Genomic DNA, 23,178 nt, shown 5'->3' with positions numbered 1-23,178 from the left:
ATTTTAATTGAATTTATTTTATAATGTTAATTATAATTTGTAAAATATAATACTTTTTCTTAATAACACTTGAAGTTGACGGTAGTATGCACTATGGATGATCACGTCCTCTAAGGCTTCATTTGTTGAGACATCCCCAAATACATTGATTATGTCAATTTTTTTGTATTTTTCTTTAATTTTTTCAAATAAAATATTGTTTCTTCTTTGTACATGTCATTGCCGTAGAACAAGCTAGAAACTATGCTGTCAAACCGAATAGGAATTGATAGTGATAAAATTAACTGCAATTTTAATTGAATTTGTTCATAAAGCTAATCAAAGTTTAAATTATAAAATAATGCTTAATTTTTTTTATACTGAACTATCAACTTCCTATTTGAAAACCACATCAGCTAAAATGGTCAATAAAAAATCCATTAGAAACTTGACAAGTCTCAGCATAGAAACAGCTCAACACCCGAATATTCTAGGATTCCAATTTACAATTCCGGCAGCCATTACCAAATGCTTTTAAAAGTTTTTTTAAAAGATTATCATTAAAATGATGTTAAATAAAAAATACAATATTTTAAACAGTAAATAAAAATATAATATTTGAATAAGTGTAAATTAAAAATAATATAAAAAAATTTACAATAATTTATATATCTTATTCAAACAATTGAATTATACTACACATTGATTAAATTATAACATGATAAATAGGAGTACTTTCTTTTGATTGACTTTAGTAAATTCTTATTAAATGAAAGCAAACATTATTATTAATAATTAGGAAGGTCCAAAATCATGCAACCAATTGTCCTAGAAGGCAATTTCTAGTTGCTAATGTAACGCCTCACCTCACCCAACGTTTAACCCTTTTGACAAACCATGGGCAAAACCTCGGTTTTTATTTTTTCAATCAGCGGCTCGAAGCAGAAAAACGGTCATGTCATGACCCCTCACGTGACCTTCAGACACAACCCCTTTAAATACCCCTCCTTAACCCCTTCTTTGCCTCACCAAATCACGCTCTCTAATAACATTTCTAATCTCATTCTCCTTCTGTTCAAACACTCTCTCTCATGGGTACTCACTCTAGTCTACTATTCATTCTCAGCTCGATTTTGTTTTTTTTTTTTTTAATTTCTTAACCTCTTAATCCATCGTTTTCTATTTTTTTTTTCTTGAGCAGCATCAGATAAGAAGATTAGGATCGGCATCAACGGTAATGAATTGGTTTTGTTTCATGTGACTTTTTCAGTGTTTTTGTTTCTTTGCTTTGTACTAAGAAGAAGATTATGTGTATGCAGGGTTTGGAAGGATTGGCCGTTTGGTGGCCAGGGTTGCCCTTCAAAGGAATGATGTTGAACTTGTTGCTGTCAACGATCCTTTCATCACCACTGATTACATGGTAAATGTTTTTTTATTTGACTCTATTGTCCTGAAAAAACACACACACACACAAGGGTTTGCAATATTGAATATGAGAGTAGTAGGTTTTGCTAATAATGTGCGTTGTTTAATGTTTTAAACATTGATTGGTCTGGCAGACATACATGTTCAAGTACGACACCGTTCATGGCCAGTGGAAGCATTTTGATGTGAAGGTGAAGGACTCTAAGACCCTTCTCTTTGGTGAGAAGCCCGTCACCGTTTTTGGAATCAGGTAAACTGATGCCTCTTTCTTGTGTTTTACTTTTAATTAAATCTATGATTTGTGTCCCTGGACACTAGGACTTTACATGTTCCTTTTTTCTTTTTTAATCTAATTCGTTGTCTTGTTGCCTCAGGAACCCTGAGGAAATTCCATGGGGTGAGGTTGGTGCTGATTATGTTGTTGAGTCAACTGGTGTATTCACTGACAAGGACAAGGCTGCTGCTCACTTGAAGGTTTGTTGTGATCTCTCTTATTTGATTATCTATTGTTGTGGATCTTTTGTGTCGGAAGATATAAGATTGGTCCAGTAGTTGGAGAAGCGTAAAGGGAGGGGGAGAGTTCACGGATTTGAATTCCCAACTGACATTTCTAATAACAACTAACAAATTATCTTTTGCCAATCGAAAATAAATGGATCATTCGTGTCTTTAGATATCTAGGAAGTTTAATTAGTGATTTGAAATGAGTATAATTTGGTTATGATTATGATCAGGGTGGTGCCAAGAAGGTTGTCATCTCTGCCCCAAGCAAAGATGCACCCATGTTTGTTGTTGGTGTTAACGAGAAGGAGTACAAGCCAGAGCTTGACATTGTTTCCAATGCTAGCTGCACTACCAATTGTCTTGCTCCCCTCGCCAAGGTTTATTTTGATTTATACCCTTGTGATATATTTATTTATTGCTGCTTCCATCTGTATTATAAATTTGCATTTTTCTTAATGAAATTATTAAATCTTAATTTTGTACAGGTTATCAACGACCGATTTGGAATTGTGGAGGGTCTTATGACCACTGTTCATGCCATCACAGGTTTGTCATTTGGCTATATAACTTCTTGAATTAATCTATTATCCTTTTCAATTTTAGATGAAGATATGGTATTCATTATATACTTTTTGTGATGAATCAGCTACTCAGAAGACTGTTGATGGTCCATCAAACAAGGACTGGAGGGGTGGAAGAGCTGCTTCCTTCAATATAATTCCCAGCAGCACTGGAGCTGCTAAGGTGCTGCCTTTGTTATATTTAAAATTATGCATACTTCTTTAGTTGGATGGTGTAAATTTTATTCTAAAGCTTTTGTTCTTTGTTGAATGTTTAATTTGGAATAAACAGGCTGTAGGAAAAGTTCTTCCAGCACTGAATGGTAAATTGACTGGCATGTCCTTCCGAGTCCCCACTGTAGATGTTTCAGTTGTTGACCTCACTGTCAGGCTAGAGAAGCCAGCAACCTATGAGCAAATCAAATCTGCTATCAAGTAAGTTTTAAGGTTTTGAAAATCTTTGCATTTGGCAAATTGAATCATGTTTTTTTTCCTTTGACCCAACAACTCTTCGTGTTGAACTTTCAGGGAGGAATCAGAGGGCAAATTGAAGGGTATTTTGGGTTACACCGAAGATGATGTTGTGTCTACTGATTTTGTTGGTGATAACAGGTGATGTGTTGTGTTTTGAAGCAACATTCGAAGATAAACTATCATTATCAGTTTTTGGTTTTCTCTTAGTCTAATATTACTTGCCATGTTGAATGTTACTTTCATGTGCAGGTCTAGCATATTTGACGCCAAGGCCGGAATTTCTTTGAATGACAACTTTGTAAAACTTGTTTCCTGGTATGACAACGAATGGGGTTACAGGTAACTACTCTATATCTTGTTCTCATAACCTTGAATAGAAGGACGAGGAAATGTGTTTTTTTTATCCTTCGTTGTTACTTGATAATGACTAATGAGGACCATTTTGTTTGTTTTTTTTTTATTTTTTTGCAGTTCCCGTGTGATTGATTTGATTGTCCACATTGCATCCGTGGCTTAAAGAATTGAGTCTGAGCTTGGATATCATCGCTACACCGTTCCAAATTTTTATCTTAATCGAGTTTATTTTAGTGTGAATTCGGAATAAACACTTTGTGTTGCTGTGAGAGATATCATTGAAAAACAGTGCAATATGTTGAGTTGGTAGACGGCCTTATAGGTTTTTCCTCTCGTAAGGGACGATTGACTATTCTGTTTCGTTATCATAATCATCTAGTATAAGCAACATTTTGTTTTCCACGTCTCTTTGTTATAATTAAGTTAATAATATAATATTGTTAACATATTTTGATATTTATTATCTTTTATAATCAAAATAGTTCTTGTGGCTATTTTATTTAGAATAAATATAAGACTTTTTTGGAGGTTGTTTCTTCTATTAATTATTTTTAGACTATTTTTTATTATTTTGAAGTGTAAAACTTATAAATTAATAAGATAAAATTATTTTTCCTCTTACGTTCGTTGAAGAAGATACTAGCAAACATTAATTAATAAATGAGTTCTAATAATTTTGGGAATACTTTTGGCATAAAAATACAAATTAAGTTTTTGTTAACTTAATGTTATTACTTAAAATAACTAATTTTCTTAAAGAATATGAATTCCTTTATATTTAAGGACATAAATAGTGCTATTTTTTCTTATGTAATTTGCTAAAATTTGTAGTATAGCCCCTTTTATTATTAGTGAACGGCACTTTGGGAAGGGTTGGGATTGTAGTTTAGTCCCTTTCATAACCAAATACTGGAGTACTTCTTATTGAGGCAAAGTGATATCGAACAAGAATTACTATTTTTTTTTTTTACATAGTTTGTTAAAATGTAGCGCAGGTATCTTCGACAGGAGATCTCAATTATTATTTTTACCCTATAGTTACAGTGTTATATTACTTTCAGGAGTTTTTAAATTTTTTTACTCATATTAAATCTCATTTTAAAATCTTAAATAATTTTTTTAGGTTTTTTTTTACATTCACCTTCTAATATTTATTTATAATTTATTTTAAAATAATTAATTGTATATTTTCTAATTTTAAAAATTTGAATGTCCAAACTCCTTCTTTTCACTTTCCTTCCAAGTCGTGTCCCCTCCACCACTCCTCCTTGTCCTTTCTTTTATCTCTCTGACGTTCCCCCACCACTCACCCTCTCATCCTTTCTCTTGCGCTCCTCCACCCCTCACCTTTCGCCACGCCACCCACCCCCACCATCTGGTCCCTCCGTGAAACCCAACACCACCCTTACCTCCCTTTGACGCGACCCCCCACACTCTCTTCCCCTTTGTGGCAGTTGCTTCCCATGGGTCTCTACTGGGCAGAGAGACAAAAAAAAATTGGGAAACTTTGCGGATCTTGGTGATTCTTGTGGAAGAACCAGATCTCCATGTGAAGATTTGATTGTCAACTCCAATAATAAATCTTAGGAAGATCATATCATAAAGTTAAGGTCCTTTTTCAAGAACCACGGTTGGAGATGGCCTTAGCCCTTTTATTAAGGGTGATTGGGATTTTGGGAAGGGGTGGGAAGTGAGTACATGTTATTATTCTTAAGTCATTTGGTTGAGTTCAAATTGAGAATAAAAAAAGAGAGAATTTGATGAGAATCATGAAACTGGCCAAATACAGGCTAAAGGCCCAAGTGGAGAAGGACGAAGGCCTAAGTGGAGAAGGACAAAGCCCCCGAGTGGAGAAGGATGAAGGCCCAAGTGGAGAAAGATGAAGGCCCAGAGGCAGAGGCACTATCAAGACAATTAATGTTGCTGAAGGCCCAAACTAATTTGAAGGCCCAAGTTAAATATGTTTTTAGTTATAATTTTTATTTATTGTAGTTTTGGCCCAACCTATTTAGAAGGCCCATGTCTATTTTTATCTTTTAGTTCAGATACACTATAAGTACTGGTTTTTGTTTTGAATAAAAAAAAAAACTTTTGGCATTTTGATAAAATTGGGTGAGAGTTTCTCTCTGGGTTCCTTGTTGAACCAATTATCAGATTTATCAAGGTAATCCTTGTGGCGTCTACCCAGACTTATCTTCCTTCACCGGAAGTGGCGTCTACCCTGACTTATCTTCCTTAACCGGAAGTGGCGTCTACCCAGACTTATCTTCCTTAACCGGAAGTGGCGTCTACCCAGACTTATCTTCCTTCACTGGAAGTGGCGTCTACCATGACTTATCTTCCTTCACTGGAAGTGGCGTCATCCAAACCTTCGTAGCCTGTATCAAGCGATCCGCCCCGTAAGATTCACATCACAGACTTATCTTCCTTAACCGGAAGTGGCGTCTACCCAGACTTATCTTCCTTCACTGGAAGTGGCGTCTACCATGACTTATCTTCCTTCACTGGAAGTGGCGTCATCCAAACCTTCGTAGCCTGTATCAAGCGATCCGCCCCGTAAGATTCACATCATCTGATGAGAATCATGAAACTGGCCAAATACAGGCTAAAGGCCCAAGTGGAGAAGGACGAAGGCCTAAGTGGAGAAGGACAAAGCCCCCGAGTGGAGAAGGATGAAGGCCCAAGTGGAGAAAGATGAAGGCCCAGAGGCAGAGGCACTATCAAGACAATTAATGTTGCTGAAGGCCCAAACTAATTTGAAGGCCCAAGTTAAATATGTTTTTAGTTATAATTTTTATTTATTGTAGTTTTGGCCCAACCTATTTAGAAGGCCCATGTCTATTTTTATCTTTTAGTTCAGATACACTATAAGTATTGGTTTTTGTTTTGAATAAAAAAAAAAACTTTTGGCATTTTGATAAAATTGGGTGAGAGTTTCTCTCTGGGTTCCTTGTTGAACCAATTATCAGACTTATCAAGGTAATCCTTGTGGCGTCTACCTAGACTTATCTTCCTTCATTGGAAGTGGCGTCTACCCAGACTTATCTTCCTTAACCGGAAGTGGCGTCCACCCAGACTTATCTTCCTTCACTGGAAGTGGCGTCTACCATGACTTATCTTCCTTCACTGGAAGTGGCGTCATCCAAACCTTCGTAGCCTGTATCAAACGATCCACTCCTACTCAGGTTCACATCATCTGGTATCAGAGCTTCGGCTCTTGATACAGGTTCTATCCTATCCTATCCTATTTTTTTTTCTTTGTAATTTGTCTAGGTTCGTGTTTTTGTCCTTGTTCTGTTATTTGCGTTCTTGTTTACATCTTGTTTCGTTTTTGTTTGCGTCTTGTGTTCTGTTATTTGCGTTCTTGTTCTTGTCACATCCTTGTTCTTGTTTCTTGTGTCTTTCACACTGTGTCAAAAAAAAAATTGCAAAAAAAAAAATTTGAAAAAAAAAAAAAGTGGGTGTTTGATCTTTGAACACGAAATTGAGGCATTTAGAGGTGTTTTTTATTTGAAAGAAAATCGTGGAACAAATCCCCTTATCTAGATTCTCCTCTGAATTTTGAGCGTTTTGATATATAGTGGGCCTCAAACAGACAATCGTAGCAAAAGTTATGAGCATTTGAATTTTAGTTGTCATATCTGTTATCTTATCTGTTATCCTATCTGTTATCTTATTTGTTATCATATCTGTTATCCAAATTAAATCTAATTTGTTATCCCAAATCTGATCTATTATCCAAATTAAATCAAATCAAAAAAAATTATCCAAATCAGATTTGTTATCCAAATCTAATCTGCTATCCAAATCAAGTCCAAGTTGTTATCCCAAATCAAATCTGTTACTCTGATAATTCTATTGTCTTTCCTTTTATTTTATATTACCTTGTGTGTCTAATTCGGTCTATCCAGGAACTTAAGAGGGAGTGAGTGGTAAAAGGCAAGAGTGAAAACATCACACAAAAGCCTATATTGAGAGCATCAAACACGAGTGAACTACCATTAAAGAGAGAAACACGTGAGTAGAGTGTGGTGAGGTCCTGAATTTTTTTTTAATTTACTGCAAAATTCTTTGTTCCTTAATCATGGCAAGAGCTGGTGACAATGGTGGTGTATATCATCAACTGGATGAATCTCAACGCTTATTTCTGGACGCGTGGACTACACAAATGCAACGTTTGTTGACCAAATCTTCCTTGTTTACTCTTAAACCTCTATCCCCTAGAGAAGTGTGTGATGACCAAATCAGAATGAGAGAAAAAAGAGAACAAGAGAAAGAAAATAGTGAGGCTCCACAAAGGAATATGAAAAAGAAGAGTGATACACCCGAGGAAAAGAGTGATACACAAAAGAGAGAGAGTGATAATTCTAATCAGTTAACTATTTATGTTTCTCCTAGTGTTCAACCCTTATTGCAGGAATTTAAAGATGTCTTTTCCAAGGAGATTCCTCATGGACTGCCACCTTCAAGAAGCATAGAACATCAAGTTGATCTCCTTCTAGAAGCTTCATTGCCTAACAGGCCAACTTACAACAGCAAGCCCCAAGAGACTCAGCATAAGGATGCACAGACCAAAGTTGCGTATGTAAAAAAATTGTATGACCAAGTGAAGGTGCAAATTGCAAAGAAGAATGAAAGCTATGCCAAGCAAGCCCACAAGGAAAGGAAGGAAGTGGTACTTGAACACGGTGATGATCCTGAACATTTGAGGACAAATGTTTTCCAAGAAGGAGGGAATGATGAGAATCATGAAACTGGCCAAATACAGGCTAAAGGCCCAAGTGGAGAAGGACGAAGGCCTAAGTGGAGAAGGACAAAGCCCCCGAGTGGAGAAGGATGAAGGCCCAAGTGGAGAAAGATGAAGGCCCAGAGGCAGAGGCACTATCAAGACAATTAATGTTGCTGAAGGCCCAAACTAATTTGAAGGCCCAAGTTAAATATGTTTTTAGTTATAATTTTTATTTATTGTAGTTTTGGCCCAACCTATTTAGAAGGCCCATGTCTATTTTTATCTTTTAGTTCAGATACACTATAAGTATTGGTTTTTGTTTTGAATAAAAAAAAAAACTTTTGGCATTTTGATAAAATTGGGTGAGAGTTTCTCTCTGGGTTCCTTGTTGAACCAATTATCAGACTTATCAAGGTAATCCTTGTGGCGTCTACCCAGACTTATCTTCCTTCACCGGAAGTGGCGTCTACCCTGACTTATCTTCCTTAACCGGAAGTGGCGTCTACCCAGACTTATCTTCCTTAACCGGAAGTGGCGTCTACCCAGACTTATCTTCCTTCACTGGAAGTGGCGTCTACCATGACTTATCTTCCTTCACTGGAAGTGGCGTCATCCAAACCTTCGTAGCCCCATCTTACGGGGCGGATCGCTTGATACAGGCTACGAAGGTTTGGATGACGCCACTTCCAGTGAAGGAAGATAAGTCATGGTAGACGCCACTTCCAGTGAAGGAAGATAAGTCTGGGTAGACGCCACTTCCGGTTAAGGAAGATAAGTCTGGGTAGACGCCACTTCCGGTTAAGGAAGATAAGTCAGGGTAGACGCCACTTCCGGTGAAGGAAGATAAGTCTGGGTAGACGCCACAAGGATTACCTTGATAAGTCTGATAATTGGTTCAACAAGGAACCCAGAGAGAAACTCTCACCCAATTTTATCAAAATGCCAAAAGTTTTTTTTTTTATTCAAAACAAAAACCAATACTTATAGTGTATCTGAACTAAAAGATAAAAATAGACATGGGCCTTCTAAATAGGTTGGGCCAAAACTACAATAAATAAAAATTATAACTAAAAACATATTTAACTTGGGCCTTCAAATTAGTTTGGGCCTTCAGCAACATTAATTGTCTTGATAGTGCCTCTGCCTCTGGGCCTTCATCTTTCTCCACTTGGGCCTTCATCCTTCTCCACTCGGGGGCTTTGTCCTTCTCCACTTAGGCCTTCGTCCTTCTCCACTTGGGCCTTTAGCCTGTATTTGGCCAGTTTCATGATTCTCATCAGAATTTTTACAATTTTATGAGTCTCACATATTTTCTACTTTACTTTAATGTAATATATTTGCTTTATTTTATTTGATAGCACAATATTTTGACTCATTTTGTTCATATATTTTCTTTTTTATATTTTTTTATTGACAAAAGCTATCTTTGATTCCACAAAAGTATTTTTATAAAATTTTAGATGCCTTGAAAAATAATTTTCTAGAATGTATTTAATTCCAAAATATAATACCTTCTGAAAATTAATTTTTGGAAAATATATTTAAAAATTTATAAATATCTCAAATTTTTTATTCATAAACATTTGTAAAATTATTTTTCATAATATATTTAATACAGGTGTTCAAAGATGAAGCAAACCCTTTATCCTTGAAGATTAGGATATGCACCGATCTAATTTATGATCTTCTCCTAGTGATGGCAATACACTGATACAAATTACTTAGCCAAGTTGAATACGGATAAATAAATCCCTTTTTATGAAACCTCAACCACCTGTAGCATAGGATCTGAGCATATTAAAAAATCTTTGTAGCTTCCAAGTCTGATTGTTGAAACACAACTTTGTTCCTACCCAACCAAATTGTAATGAATTATAGAGGACAACAATACCAAATTTGTATTGCTTCTTCACACCCTAGGAACAAATGATTCAATGTTTATGTTGCCTTCGAACATGATCTACAAACCGCTTGTTCCATACTCAAGATGTCCCTAGTCACCAGAATTTGTTTAGAAGGAACTCTATTTTGCATAGCTTTTCAAACAAACAAATTAATTTATTCCATATACCATTCCAGTTAATGAGACCTTCATCAACTTTCATATGTATTAATTATTAATCCTTAATTTTTTATGAACTCTATTAATGAAATGTCCACTCATTTTCTATAAGTGGATGTATTTATTGGCCTATAAACAATCTAAGTCATATTATCTTTTGAATTATGTGTTGTCATAACTTAAATCATTTAACTATAAGTATTTTTAGAATAAACTTTAATTTTCTTACATTATTAAGATTGACTAACTTAATATATATATAGTTAAGTTGTATATTAAAAACATACTTAAAAAACTAAATTTTAAAATAATGTCATTGGACCATATGGAAATGGCTCAAAGTATAATGCAAAACCATTCCAAAGTACTAGGTCTAATTTCTTAAATATAAATCCGTCAAAAGTCTCTTTGAAGCTAATGGAATCAATGACATGAGTAGGGTCATGAACACCCTTGTTGAGATGGAAAGGAAGGGGGTGCAGAAAAGGGGGAGAGAGAGGAAGTTATTTTAAAATATTAAACAAACCAAAAAGAGGAAGTGTAAAGAGAAAATGAGAGCTGCAAATAGATAACACCCTTCCTTCAACATTTGCTTATTTTGTTTTTGGGAAAGTGATAGAATGGGTAGTTGGATCACGCGGGTGCGGATTGGGAGAGGTTCCGTACGTGATGGCCCATTGTCAAAACCTGAAAAATAGAAGAGCAAAAACCAAGTCCCAAGAGATGCAATCCTCATGCTATGAACAAAATTACAAAAATGAAAAATAGAAAAGAGCAAGTTACCGCAGTAGACCAGCTTTGTTTCTTCGGATTGGATTTTGTTCGTATGTCCTACTTAATTATTCTTGATATTTAAATGAATGAGCCTTTTTAAAATATATAAAAAAGTAACCAAAAAAGTAGAGTTTTTAAACTTCTGTTAAGAGACACCCCCGAAAAAATGGCATTATTGAGAAGTAATGTTAAACCATTTTTTTTTTGTCAAATTAAAAGGTAGCTTTCAATTAAAAGAGAAAAAACGTCCTTACACCAACTATGTAAAGATTTAAAAAAGTTTTACAGTGTCATTTTATTAGAAATTGACATATATAATATGTTTATTGACTTATATAAAAGCTATTTAAAAGTTATACATATTATGATTTGTAATTTATAAAATAATTTTTACATTTGTTAGTGTAACTCTTAAAAAAAATTAGTAATGCTGATCTATCTCTGAATAATATGTTTAATCTGATCCATTTTGTTTGTAATTGCCAAGCCAGATATTGTCTTAGGCACTTGTTTGAAGACTTGTTGCACTATTGATTTTATGATTATATGGCGGTGGCACATGGATGTTGCCCGTCTCATTTGATTGAGATTAAAGAAGAGGTAGACAGATATATAAATCAAATATGGTGATCCCATGAGGTAGATCTATCAGTTGAATTGAAATGCAGAAACAGAGACATATAGATGAGTGAGTACTAAAGTGTGATTTGTGAAGCCCCACATTGCTCCTCGATTCCTTCGCCAGAGTTCCCTTTCCACGTGAAAACAGTTGAATGGAGATGTCCCCCAGTTGTAATATGCTGCCCAAATTGGATGGTTTATAAATGTGCTATAAATTTTATTTTTTTTACATTTCTCCCACACTTGAGACAATCTAATAAAATAAAATAAAAAACAAAAGACGGGTGACTTTTCAAACAATTAATGATACATTAATATTTTATTATTTTAACATTTTTTTTTATCATATCTATATTTTTTACTCTTCTTTCCCAAGTGTTGCATGGGAATTTTGGATGTTTACCTTTCCCAAGTGTTGCATGGGAATTTTGGATGTTTACCTTTTCCTTTTCAAACAGCTAAAAAAAGCATTATTAATATTATATTTTCTTACTTTTTATTATTTTTCACATTTGTCATCAATTTCTTTGTTGTCATTTTCCTCCCTCAAATGTAACGCGTGTCTGGTTAAACATTAACAACATTTTATTTGGTTGAGAAGAGAAATAAAGTTGATGGAAATAAAAGAAAGGTGATTAGAGAAGAAAGAAATATGTAGGAAATTAAAAAATAATACACTAATTAAATTTGATTTCTAAAATTTAACCCATCCCAGTTAATTTGGGATCGACACATGCATGAGTTAAGAGGCTGGTATCCCTGTATCAGTTTTGAATACAGCTCTTTTCAGTTCACTATCTCCTTCAAAAAGTTAAGGGCAAGATTTCAAAGAGTCAGCTACTGCAAGACATCCTTGGATATACAATAACAATATACTGATGGTGATGGAAAAGAGAAATAATAAAGGTTTGCGTCCACATGCTTGTGTATAGTTGTATACCAGAATATACGTAGTATATAATTAATTTCCTTTTTCTTCCCATTTATTTCAACTATGCATAATGTAGCTAGTTTTTCTTGCATTTAATTGTCAGTGACCGTTTGAAGAAGCTGCATTTTTCAGCAATTTATAATCATTGAAAATCTAGATACACTGAATTCGAAAGCCTAAAAAATGCCTAATTATGTTAACAGAGATATTCTGAGCAGCTCGGGTGAATATTTAAATTTAAAGTAAACTTTAAAATATTTTTTTTACAAACTAATTAGAATATCATAATTTTATTTAAAGTTTAAATTTTTAGGTTTTTTAAGATATAGAACTATTTACTAAATTTTTATAAATAATTTAATTTGATATTACTTTTTTATTAATTATAAAATTTATTTATTTATTTTTATTGATCCATCACTAATATTAAGTAGTATTTTATATTAACTTTAGTTTTAAATGAGAGAGAATAAAAAAAACAAATAATATATGCATGATGATAAGAAATCTTTATGATAACAAAATGAATTTTATCGCTAATTAAGGACATGTTGTGAGATCACATGTAAATGAGTAAATGATGGATAAGATCTACCCCAATGGTTAGGCCACTTCCAAACTCCATAGAGATGGCAGCCACCCGTCATGGTCGCTTGGACAAGAAGTATCTTAAAAAAAAATATAGACTTAATTACTAATTGGGTCTCTCAATTATTTAAAATGTGTTAATTTGATTTTCAAATTAAAAAAATTCAAATTAAATATTTTAATTATTAAAAATACATCAATTGAGTCATTTTCAATCCAGTTGAGGTCGACAATAATAAATTAAAAATGAATGTAGTTTAAATTACGAATAATAGATGATGCTTTAACGGTTAAAAATTATCATTATATTTATTTTTATTTCAAAGTAATTCTCTTAAGTACTTAAAATTTTGAAAAGTTTAAACATCCCAAAAGAGAAACAGAAGTGAGAATTTATGTAAGTTGGTACTTTCCTCAATCAACAAAAGTCAAACAATGATATCGAAACCTCATTCTTTGTTTGCTTTTATATATATAAGTCATAGCTTTCAGCATTTAGCTGGTGTAAGTAAAAGACGAGTACATGGCCGTAGCTGCAGGGTTTGTCCCAATCTTAACTGACGGACATCTCTATTCCTACCAAGCAAATGTTTATGCTCACAGAAGTTTATAGCTCTCTGCTTTCAGCACTGCATTAATCTTTATTCTTTGAAGCAAATAATGCAAATGAAAATCATGTATGAAAAATTTGATTTGCCTCAATAGTCTGTGCCCACAGCCTCTCTGTCTCTCTGCACCCAATTAAATGTTGTACCAAATCTGGGGTTTCAAGTGTGACAAATTCCATGAAATTTCCTAATGTGAATGAATGAAACAACTTTTCAGAGCAATCCTTCCTTAACCAAATATCTATAACTAATCAAAAGTCTTTATATATATATATATATATATATATATATATATATATATGGTGAAAAGTGACAGAACATAGAGACAGGCACAGGATGTGAATGATATGTTGAAATTGACACCACAGACTCACTTAGGACCCGTTAGTTAGTAGAGAAAGAGAATGAAAAAGAAAAAAATAATAATAGTAAAATGAGATAATATCTATAATTTTAAATTTTATTTTAATTCAAAATTTTCATGTCATTTTATTTTCTTTTTATTCTACCGAACAATACCTTAGAGATCATTACATAAGCTTAAATTACAAGTAATTTTAGCTGTGCTAATCAAAAGTTTAAGACACATTAAATAATGCTCTTGTATTTTCATGTTAATCCATGCTAAAATTACTTTAATATTATTTATTTTATTAATTAACTGTGCTTACACAGAGTCTGCACGCAAGATTGTTAAATGTAACCAGTTGGTTACTGGGGTCAGATAATCATAATCAAATAAATGGCCTTTGGCCATATGTTCACGGACCAGAGAATCTTAATCTTTCTATGCTCTCTTTTCAACTTTTCTTCTGCAGCATTGACACAAGTCTCTCTCACTCAGAGACAAAGCCCTGGTCATGTAACATCATACACCTGTGTGTGACGTGTTTTCACACTCTGTTTTCTTTTAACATTTTGCCATCAAATTCCGCAGAGAACGCTAGTTAGGTTCATGTTCGCCATTAATTATGCCATCCCCACACTTCACTCTATCAAATCTCACACCAACAATTTTCACACAATCACACTATTATTAGCTACATTTAGAAACTGAAATAAGGAAAAACTTTGAGTCAGCATCTAAACAACAACTACCAGTTGCAGACTTGAAGTTTGTTGCAGTGGTAAACTTACTACATTGGAAGTATACTTGTGTGCGTTTTAGAGCGCCAGTGCAATGCCTCCATACTTGCCTCTTCGCTGGGAGAGTACGGGAGAACAATGGTGGTATGCATCTCCCATCGATTGCGCCGCTGCCAACGGCCACTATGATCTGGTGGTGGAGCTTCTCCACCTGGATACCAACCTCCTCATCAAGCTCACTTCCCTCCGCAGAATCCGCCGCCTCGAAACCGTGTGGGACGACGAGAAACACTTGGAGAACGTCGCGAAATGTCGCTCGCAGGTTGCCAGGAATCTCATGCTGCAATGCGAGACAGGAAGAGGACACAATTCTCTCATTCGCGCCGGCTACGGCGGGTGGCTTCTCTACACTGCTGCCTCAGCTGGTGACGTGGATTTTGTTCGTGAATTGTTGGGGAAGTACCCTGCGCTCGTGTTTGGTGAAGGAGAGTATGGAGTCACTGAGATACTGTATGCTGCGGCGAGGAGCAATAGTTGTGAGGTGTTTGAGCTTCTGCTTCGTTCTGCTCTCTCGCCGCCGCAAATGGAGGATGTTTACGAGAGGGACATGATGAATAGGGCAGTTCATGCTGCTGCCAGAGGAGGGAACTGGGAGACGCTGAAACGGCTTGTGGGGAACGGTTCTGGCGTTTTGGGCTTTAGAGATGCTCAAGGATGCACTGCTCTGCATACTGCAGCTGGTAGAGGACAGGTTGAGGTGAGGCAGTGAGTTACTTTACTTTGAATCTTGATCAGCTTGTCTATGGTTTTAAATTGAATGAATATAATTAGCACAGTACATCTGGTTCCTTCAGGATCATATGAGTATAGAATATAAGATATGAAGTATGCTGTTCAAATTATACTTTGCATATTTGGGTGAATTCATCCTACGTTTGCCCTTCTGCTTTAAGCTGATTTGCATTCGCATTGGACATTTCGACAAAATGTAGTTTTATGGATGCTTTTGTCACTGTTCTCCAACAATAATTAGAGTTTCATCTAAGTAGTCTGCTTACTAAAAGTTTTCATTAAATGTTAACAATGATTACCGAAGTGAAATTCTAATTCTGATTGGAGAATAGTATCAAAATCACTTGTAGAACTACTTCTAAATTTTGTCCTACCAGGCTACAAGCACAGAAACAGTCAGTGTTAATTGTTAATCCTCTGTGGAGTACCAATGCCTTTTGTGAATGTATCTAAACTGGTATTTTTGGATGTTTCACTGTGAATGTGTAGTAAAATTTAATATAGTTATATATAAGACATGGTTACACTGATTTATAATTTTGTTTTTAGAATGTAAGAAATATGTTCTTAATTTGGATTGAATTATATATTTATTATGTTTGTTTCTATATGCATCTAAGTATGTATCGTATCCTATACATTTTCAGAATAGTTGTATTAGATTTGTATCAGGTAGGTATCGTATATGTGCATCATAGTTACAAAAGTTCAATATGTCCAAACTGGTGTACGCCCTGCATTTTCACTGTCCCTTATCTTGATCATTTCAATGACGCAGGTGGTGAGAAATCTACTTGCATCAATTGATGTTGTAAACTTAACAGATGATCAAGGGAACACAGCATTACATATAGCTTCTTACAGGGGTCACTTAGCAGTGGTTGAGATTCTGATTCTTGCATCCCGCTCACTAGCATTGTTAACCAATCACTACGGAGATACTTATATGGCGGTGGCTGGTTTCAGAAGTCCTGGTTTCCGTAGACTGGACAAGCATACTGAGCTCATGAGGCAATTGGTAAGTGGAAAGACTGTGAACTTACAGGACATTATCAATGTTAAGAACAACGATGGAAGAACGGCGCTTCATGTATCCGTGATGGATAATATTCAATGTGAGCTAGTGGAATTGTTGATGTCTGTGCCATCAATTGATTTGAACATTTGTGATGCTGATGGGATGACCCCTTTGGATCTTTTAAAACAAAGGGCGCGATCAGCATCATCTGATATATTGATCAAGCAAATGATTTCTGCTGGAGGGGTCTCTAAATGTCAGGATGCTGTGGCAGGAAATGCCCTTTGCACTCATGACAAAGCCCATGTCATTGGAGGCAGTCCTGGGACTTCATTTAGAATACCAGATGCAGAGATATTCTTGTACACTGGCATTGAGAATTCATCAGATACCACCAATTATGATCAAGCAAGTGTGGAATCATATTCCTGCTCAAACGAACTAAGCAATTCTGACTCAGCCAATTCCCCACATAACAAGAAGTCTAGTTCTGTCAATGTAAGGCGCTCAAAGTTTCGTCTCCACTGGCCTAGGAGAAGAGAGACAAAAGCAGCTGCCTCAGAATTGGAAGATGATGATTCTCTTGACCCTTTCAGTTCAAGTAGAAACTTGGAAGAGTTTCCAATCCCGTTGCGGCAAAGATACTCACAACCATGCTCCCATCCAAACAACAAAAGAACACAATCTATGAGGACTTCTCTTCCAAGTCCATCCTCCAATGTGAAATTCAGTGCAGGTCTAATGCAAGGTGTAATTCAGCTAAAGCCACATTCTGCTCATTCAACTCCTAGTCCTTTCCAAGAATTATCTGTGGCTTCTCTCTTTTACATCAAGGAACAAAAGGGTGTTGATATAATTGGACCCTCTTGCTCTAATGGATCAATAGATGACGGCACTCTTCTATTGAACTACAAACACTGTTCCTTCAATAAGAAATTAATGGATGGGTATTTTTCTTTTGGAGCACAGGGCCTGGCTGTTGAAGATTCCAATAGCTGCGCAAAGTCAAACAGCGGTTACAAACGTTTAAGTTCCATAGTTGCCTAACTATTGTGATCAATTTGGTGAGAACATGAAAATGATAAATTACTTACTACTTAGCTTGTAATGACAAGTTTGTAAAAGTTACTGCACAAATATGCACACAAGGTGTAACATGTTTGTGTTGCTTTTTTTGTTAGACATATGTTATTTACTACGGATCTTCTTGCAACAATTTTCTTTGCAACATATGTTGTACTCTTTTCAAGGTGTAACATGTTCAGATTACACAATTAACAATGAAATGAAACTACATATCAATTTCCTAGCATATCTGCCAAAGTGCTACTCCCTCTTGTCTTAAAAATTATAAATATACATTACTTTTTTTTATTTATTTGGTTTTGAATTTTTTTTCTTTTTTCTTGTTATTTCTCTCATCTTTTCACTATAGTTCAGTTTGGATAAATTATTGGGTGGTATTGGTTTCCACTAATTTTTACATAACACATAATCAAAATCAAGTGATATTAATTTTTATAGTAAATTATAAAATTTAGACAAAAGCTAACTAATGCCTAAGGAAATTAGTTAGACAACTTAACTAGAAATATTTTTATTATGAGACAAAAAATTGTGTTATCTATAATCTTTTTTACATTCTCTTACGATTTACCTAATAAATATTTTTTTCTTTTAATTCCTTAAATGATACTCTAAAAATACTGATTAACAAAATCTTAAAATTCAAGTATGAATTTACGTAAACATTGATTGAAATCATGGAGATCAGCACTTGATAAATTTCCCCCAAAAAAGGGTGAATGATTATTAACACTCCTAAAACAATTGGACTTCTACTTAAAAGATTTGACTTCTATGTACAATCCTATTTTGTGCAAAAGTATGTTGCATCTTCAAATTTTTTTGGTTAGTTTTTTAGAATGTATAGCCAAATTGATTTAATAATTCTTATGCAAACTTCCATATTCTTGTAACAACCAAAAAACTTCTATATTGTACTAACCCTTCTCACAAAAAGAATATGCACCCCTTATTTGATGTCCATAATATGGATGGTGAGAATCCACCGAGAAAGTATTTAGAGCCAAAGAAAAATCAGCAATGACATTCTTAGTAAAAACAAACTTTAACTTTTCTAATTATAGTTGCTTTACATTTGTCCTTTCAGTTTCTATAAAACGGTCTTCCTTGTTCAGATTTCGTTGTCTAACCCCACCCCTCCCCAAAAAAAACAAGCAGATATATAAATTAATCAAATACTACTGCGTGTGGGGGTGGGAAAATGGGCCACTCTGAGGAAAACAGTGATGTTGCTGCCAGGCAGAAGGCAATCGATGATTGGCTTCCTGTCACTGGTTCCCGAAATGCCAAATGGTGGTCTTCAGCCTTCCACAATCTCACAGCCATGGTTGGTGCAGGTGTCCTCAGCCTTCCATTTGCCATGTCAAATATGGGCTGGTACATGGATTCTTTAATATCACCTATCTTCTGAGAAATTATTATATAGTTTGAAATCATATAGTTAAAGGTCCCAATCAATCTCTAAGTGACATGTTTTTCGAAACTAGTCATATCTCTCCATCAATCTCTCTGACATTTTTTCTTAAATAGAAAAAAAAATTATAATTATATGTCACGTAAAGATTTATTAGGAAGGATCATATGCTTTGGATCATGAAATAATTCCTCTTTAACCTTCCATTTGATTTTATTTGAACATACTTGTGTTTCTAATCATTATTATCATTTAAAAATAATAGGGGCCCCGGTGCTACCGTGCTTATCTTGTCATGGGTTATCACCCTCTACACCCTATGGCAAATGGTTGAGATGCACGAAATGGTGCCAGGGAAAAGATTTGATAGGTACCATGAGTTGGGCCAGCATGCCTTCGGAGACAAGCTAGGTCTCTGGATTGTGGTTCCCCAACAAGTTGTTGTTGAAGTTGGCACGTGCATTGTCTATATGGTTACTGGTGGCAAGTCATTGAAGAAAGTTCATGATACCCTTTGTCCCGATTGCAAAGATATTAAGACCTCGTATTGGATTGTTATCTTCGCTTCTGTGAACATCGTTCTTGCGCAATGCCCTAACTTGAACTCCATCTCTGCTATCTCTTTTGTTGCAGCTGCCATGTCTTTGATGTAACTAAACTCTTCTACCTTTGTTTTTATATCCGTTTATTTTAAGGATAAAATTTAAATGCAAACCTTTAAATATTTTTATTGTTGTTCTCCAATCATAATTAGGGCATCCTCTCAATAATTTGCATTAAAGATCAATGTAGGTTATTGAGGTATTACTCTAATTTTCACTCGGGAACAATACAAAAGTTGTTTTCCAATGAGAAATATCACCTAGGTCATATGGGTTTTCCATAATAATCATGACTTATCACCTTGGTCATTTTAACTTAGTATAAGATCATTCAAGTAATATTTTATAACAACACCTAAATTATATCCAAATTTCGTCCTTAATATAATAATCTTACCTTATTAGTGAATGATTAATGTTGAGTGTGGATAGTTTAATTTAAACAGATACTCAACCATCGCTTGGGGTGCTTCTATAAACAAGGGGATTGAAGCAAATGTGGATTATGGCTCCAGAGCCACTAGCTCTGCTGATGCTGTATTCAACTTCTTTTCTGCCTTGGGTGATGTAGCATTTGCCTACGCAGGTCACAATGTGGTTTTGGAAATTCAAGCAACCATGCCTTCATCCGAAGATACACCTTCCAAGAAACCCATGTGGAGAGGAGTTATTTTGGCATACATAGGAGTTGCATTCTGCTACTTACCTGTTGCCTTCATTGGATACTATATGTTTGGAAACTCAGTTGATGATAACATCCTCATCACACTAGAACGCCCCGCTTGGCTCATTGCCGCTGCTAACCTCTTTGTCTTTGTCCACGTTGTTGGAGGCTACCAGGAGAGTTACAACTTTCTAACTATCTTTTTAGTTGTTGTAATTTTTTATTTTTTTATTTTTATAAAATTATTTTCTTTAGTTCTTGTAAATAATTATTATTTTATTTTTAATCCTTATATCATTTTAGATAACATTTCAAATAATGAAAAAATATTATCTAAAGTATTCAACAACAACAACAACGCCTTATCCCACTAGGTGGGGTCGGCTACATGGATCAACTTTCGCCATAATGTTCTATCAAGTACCATACTTCTATCCAGACCATTAATTTCGAGATCCTTTTTTATAACCTCTCTTATAGTCTTTTTGGGTCTTCCTCTGCCTCGAATTGTTTGTCTTCTCTCCATCTGGTCTACTCTCCTCACTACAGAGTCTACCGGTCTTCTCTCTACATGCCCAAACCACCTAAGTCTATTTTCCACCATCTTCTCTACAATAGGCGCTACTCCAACCCTCTCTCTAATAGCTTCGTTTCTAATTTTATCCTGTCGGGTCTTACCACACATCCACCGCAACATCCTCATCTCCGCTACACCTACTTTATTCTCATGTTGGCTCTTGACCGCCCAACATTCTGTTCCGTACAAAATCGCCGGTCTTACCGCAGTCCGATAAAACTTTCCCTTTAGCTTGATCGGTACCTTTGCATCACATAACACCCCCGATGCTTTTCTCCATTTCATCCATCCTGCTTGAATGCGATGATTCACATCCCCTTCAAGATCTAAAGTATTATTTGGATAAAAAATAAAATAAACATAATTTATAAGGATTAAAAATAAATAAACAATTTTGTAAATTAGAAGAAGTAAAAAGATATTTAAGTGATTATTGTTGTTTTTTAAGCCAATGTTCTCGTTTGATTTTATTTTTTTTATCTTTTTTGTAAGCACAGGTGTTTGCCATGCCAGTGTTTGATATGATCGAAACCTACATGGTTACGAAATTAAATTTCCCACCTTCTACTGCACTCCGAGTAACAACTCGCACTATATATGTTGGTATGTCATTAGTGATTGCTTATGGACACTTTGTTTTGAGTGGCTAGATTGTTGGCTTGGACAATTGGTCAATACTTATCTTATTTTTAATGTTGTTTTTTCAGCATTGACAATGTTAATTGGCATATGTATCCCGTTCTTTGGCTCTCTTCTTGGATTTCTTGGAGGCTTTGCGTTTGCCCCGACATCATATTTTGTAAGTAGAAAGCATATTTATTATTTCTTAACTTTTAAAATATATTATTGAATATGGATCATTGAGAATATGTATTACCAATCCAATTAATGCTCGTGCTTAATGTAGTGTTATTTTATCTTACTTGTAGTTGCCCTGTATCATATGGCTTAAGCTTAAAAAGCCCAAGAAATTTGGCTTGTCTTGGACGATTAACTGGGTATGTTAATTGTCATTTTAGTTGACAACTCTTCAATTAATTTATCAAATTGTTTAAACTTGAACTAATTTTCTTCTCCATCCTTTTAAATTTCAGATCTGCATTATTCTTGGGGTAATGTTGATGATAGTATCTCCAATTGGTGCTCTAAGGAATATCATATTATCGGCCAAAAACTACGAGTTCTTCTCATAAACTATTGATGCAATCATTGATTCCCCAACCGATTTTAAAGTTGATGGGTGAAACTAAATAACAAGAAAGCACGCAGACATGCGTTATACATTGAATATAGATAAGCTTAATAGGATTTGTGGAAGTGATACACACACAACTAGCCTTGTACAAAATTATACTTCTTTTGAAGTAACAACTATCTTATTCACCGTGTAGCTTATTAGCGGAAACACTGTTGTACGAGTTTACCGGTTGTAAACGTAATGAAGTAGTGAATATAATGGTCATATAATAACCAATGCAATTAATTAGTTACTTTCTTGATCGAGCGAGCAAGCAATGAATCAAGTAACAAATAATTTTTAATCTAAAAAAAAGTAACGATTTTAAAAAAAAATTATTTTCAGATTTAATTAAGAAAAAAAATTCATAATGTGATGAATCAAGTAATAAATAATTAATTTTTGGTTGTTGGGTAATAAATCAATTATCCCTTAATGTAGTATTTTTCAAACCTAAATTTCTTCTAATCACGTAATTGACCTTCAATTTTACTAAATTACTTTGCCCTTAAATCCTTGGTAGGTAAACATTTTATTAATTACCGATCCTAAATCCTTAGACGAACTATTTTTTGAAAAGGAAAAAATTCCATTAAATATAAGACATTTGAAATGGCCACAAGAAGTGACCACCCAACCACAGTATATACAAGAACCCATACTACTATTGAAGCAGCATCACCAACCCCAAAAAACAACTTGATAAGCAAAACCCTTAGGTGAGCTTAATTAGAGAACATATACAACATCAAAATTCATAAAAAGTTTTCATAATTATGTATTTTTATATAAAGTATTCATAATTATGTGTTTTTCATAAATGGACAGAAAGAACTAATTGAAAAGAAATAAAAATTTAAATAACTAACTAAAAATTTGATAAAAATATAAAAACATGCGGATCAATTTAACCAATAATTTACAAGAGTGACTTGATTTTAAATGATGTAAAATTATTTATTTGACTAATTGTTGTTAACGGTATCAACAAATGATTGATTTAAATATTATATAGTTTATTTTTTAAATAAAATTTCAAATTTTTCACTATAAAAAACTTTCATTCGCAAAATTAATCTCTTTTGGAATTGCT

At 34.5% G+C, this 23,178-nt stretch overlaps 3 protein-coding genes across 3 annotated transcripts; all 3 read left to right on the top strand.

Moving 5' to 3' along the window:
• Positions 1-924: 924 nt before the first annotated feature.
• On the top strand, positions 925-3,744 carry LOC114396826 (glyceraldehyde-3-phosphate dehydrogenase GAPC1, cytosolic). Its single transcript, XM_028359008.1, has 12 exons — positions 925-1,074; positions 1,181-1,213; positions 1,299-1,399; positions 1,539-1,654; positions 1,779-1,878; positions 2,139-2,285; positions 2,394-2,454; positions 2,555-2,652; positions 2,761-2,903; positions 2,997-3,080; positions 3,192-3,281; positions 3,414-3,744. The coding sequence occupies exons 1-12, from the start codon at positions 1,071-1,073 to the stop codon at positions 3,457-3,459; spliced, it is 1,023 nt and encodes a 340-aa protein (XP_028214809.1). The 5' UTR covers positions 925-1,070; the 3' UTR covers positions 3,460-3,744.
• A 10,648-nt stretch (positions 3,745-14,392) lies between these two features.
• On the top strand, positions 14,393-17,754 carry LOC114395237 (ankyrin repeat domain-containing protein 50-like). The gene is made up of 2 exons (XM_028356959.1): positions 14,393-15,452; positions 16,266-17,754. The coding sequence occupies exons 1-2, from the start codon at positions 14,790-14,792 to the stop codon at positions 17,550-17,552; spliced, it is 1,950 nt and encodes a 649-aa protein (XP_028212760.1). The 5' UTR covers positions 14,393-14,789; the 3' UTR covers positions 17,553-17,754.
• A 975-nt stretch (positions 17,755-18,729) lies between these two features.
• Positions 18,730-22,238, top strand: LOC114395239 (lysine histidine transporter 2-like). The gene is made up of 7 exons (XM_028356960.1): positions 18,730-18,968; positions 19,271-19,654; positions 20,054-20,447; positions 21,346-21,451; positions 21,556-21,647; positions 21,778-21,846; positions 21,943-22,238. Exons 1-7 carry the CDS (start codon positions 18,793-18,795, stop codon positions 22,039-22,041), a joined length of 1,320 nt encoding a protein of 439 aa, XP_028212761.1. The 5' UTR covers positions 18,730-18,792; the 3' UTR covers positions 22,042-22,238.
• Positions 22,239-23,178: the final 940 nt, after the last annotated feature.

The sequence above is a fragment of the Glycine soja genome, chromosome 18 (assembly GCF_004193775.1).
Source record: "Glycine soja cultivar W05 chromosome 18, ASM419377v2, whole genome shotgun sequence".
NCBI classification, from domain to species: domain Eukaryota; kingdom Viridiplantae; phylum Streptophyta; class Magnoliopsida; order Fabales; family Fabaceae; genus Glycine; species Glycine soja.
This window is presented reverse-complemented; position numbering and strand designations above follow the sequence as displayed.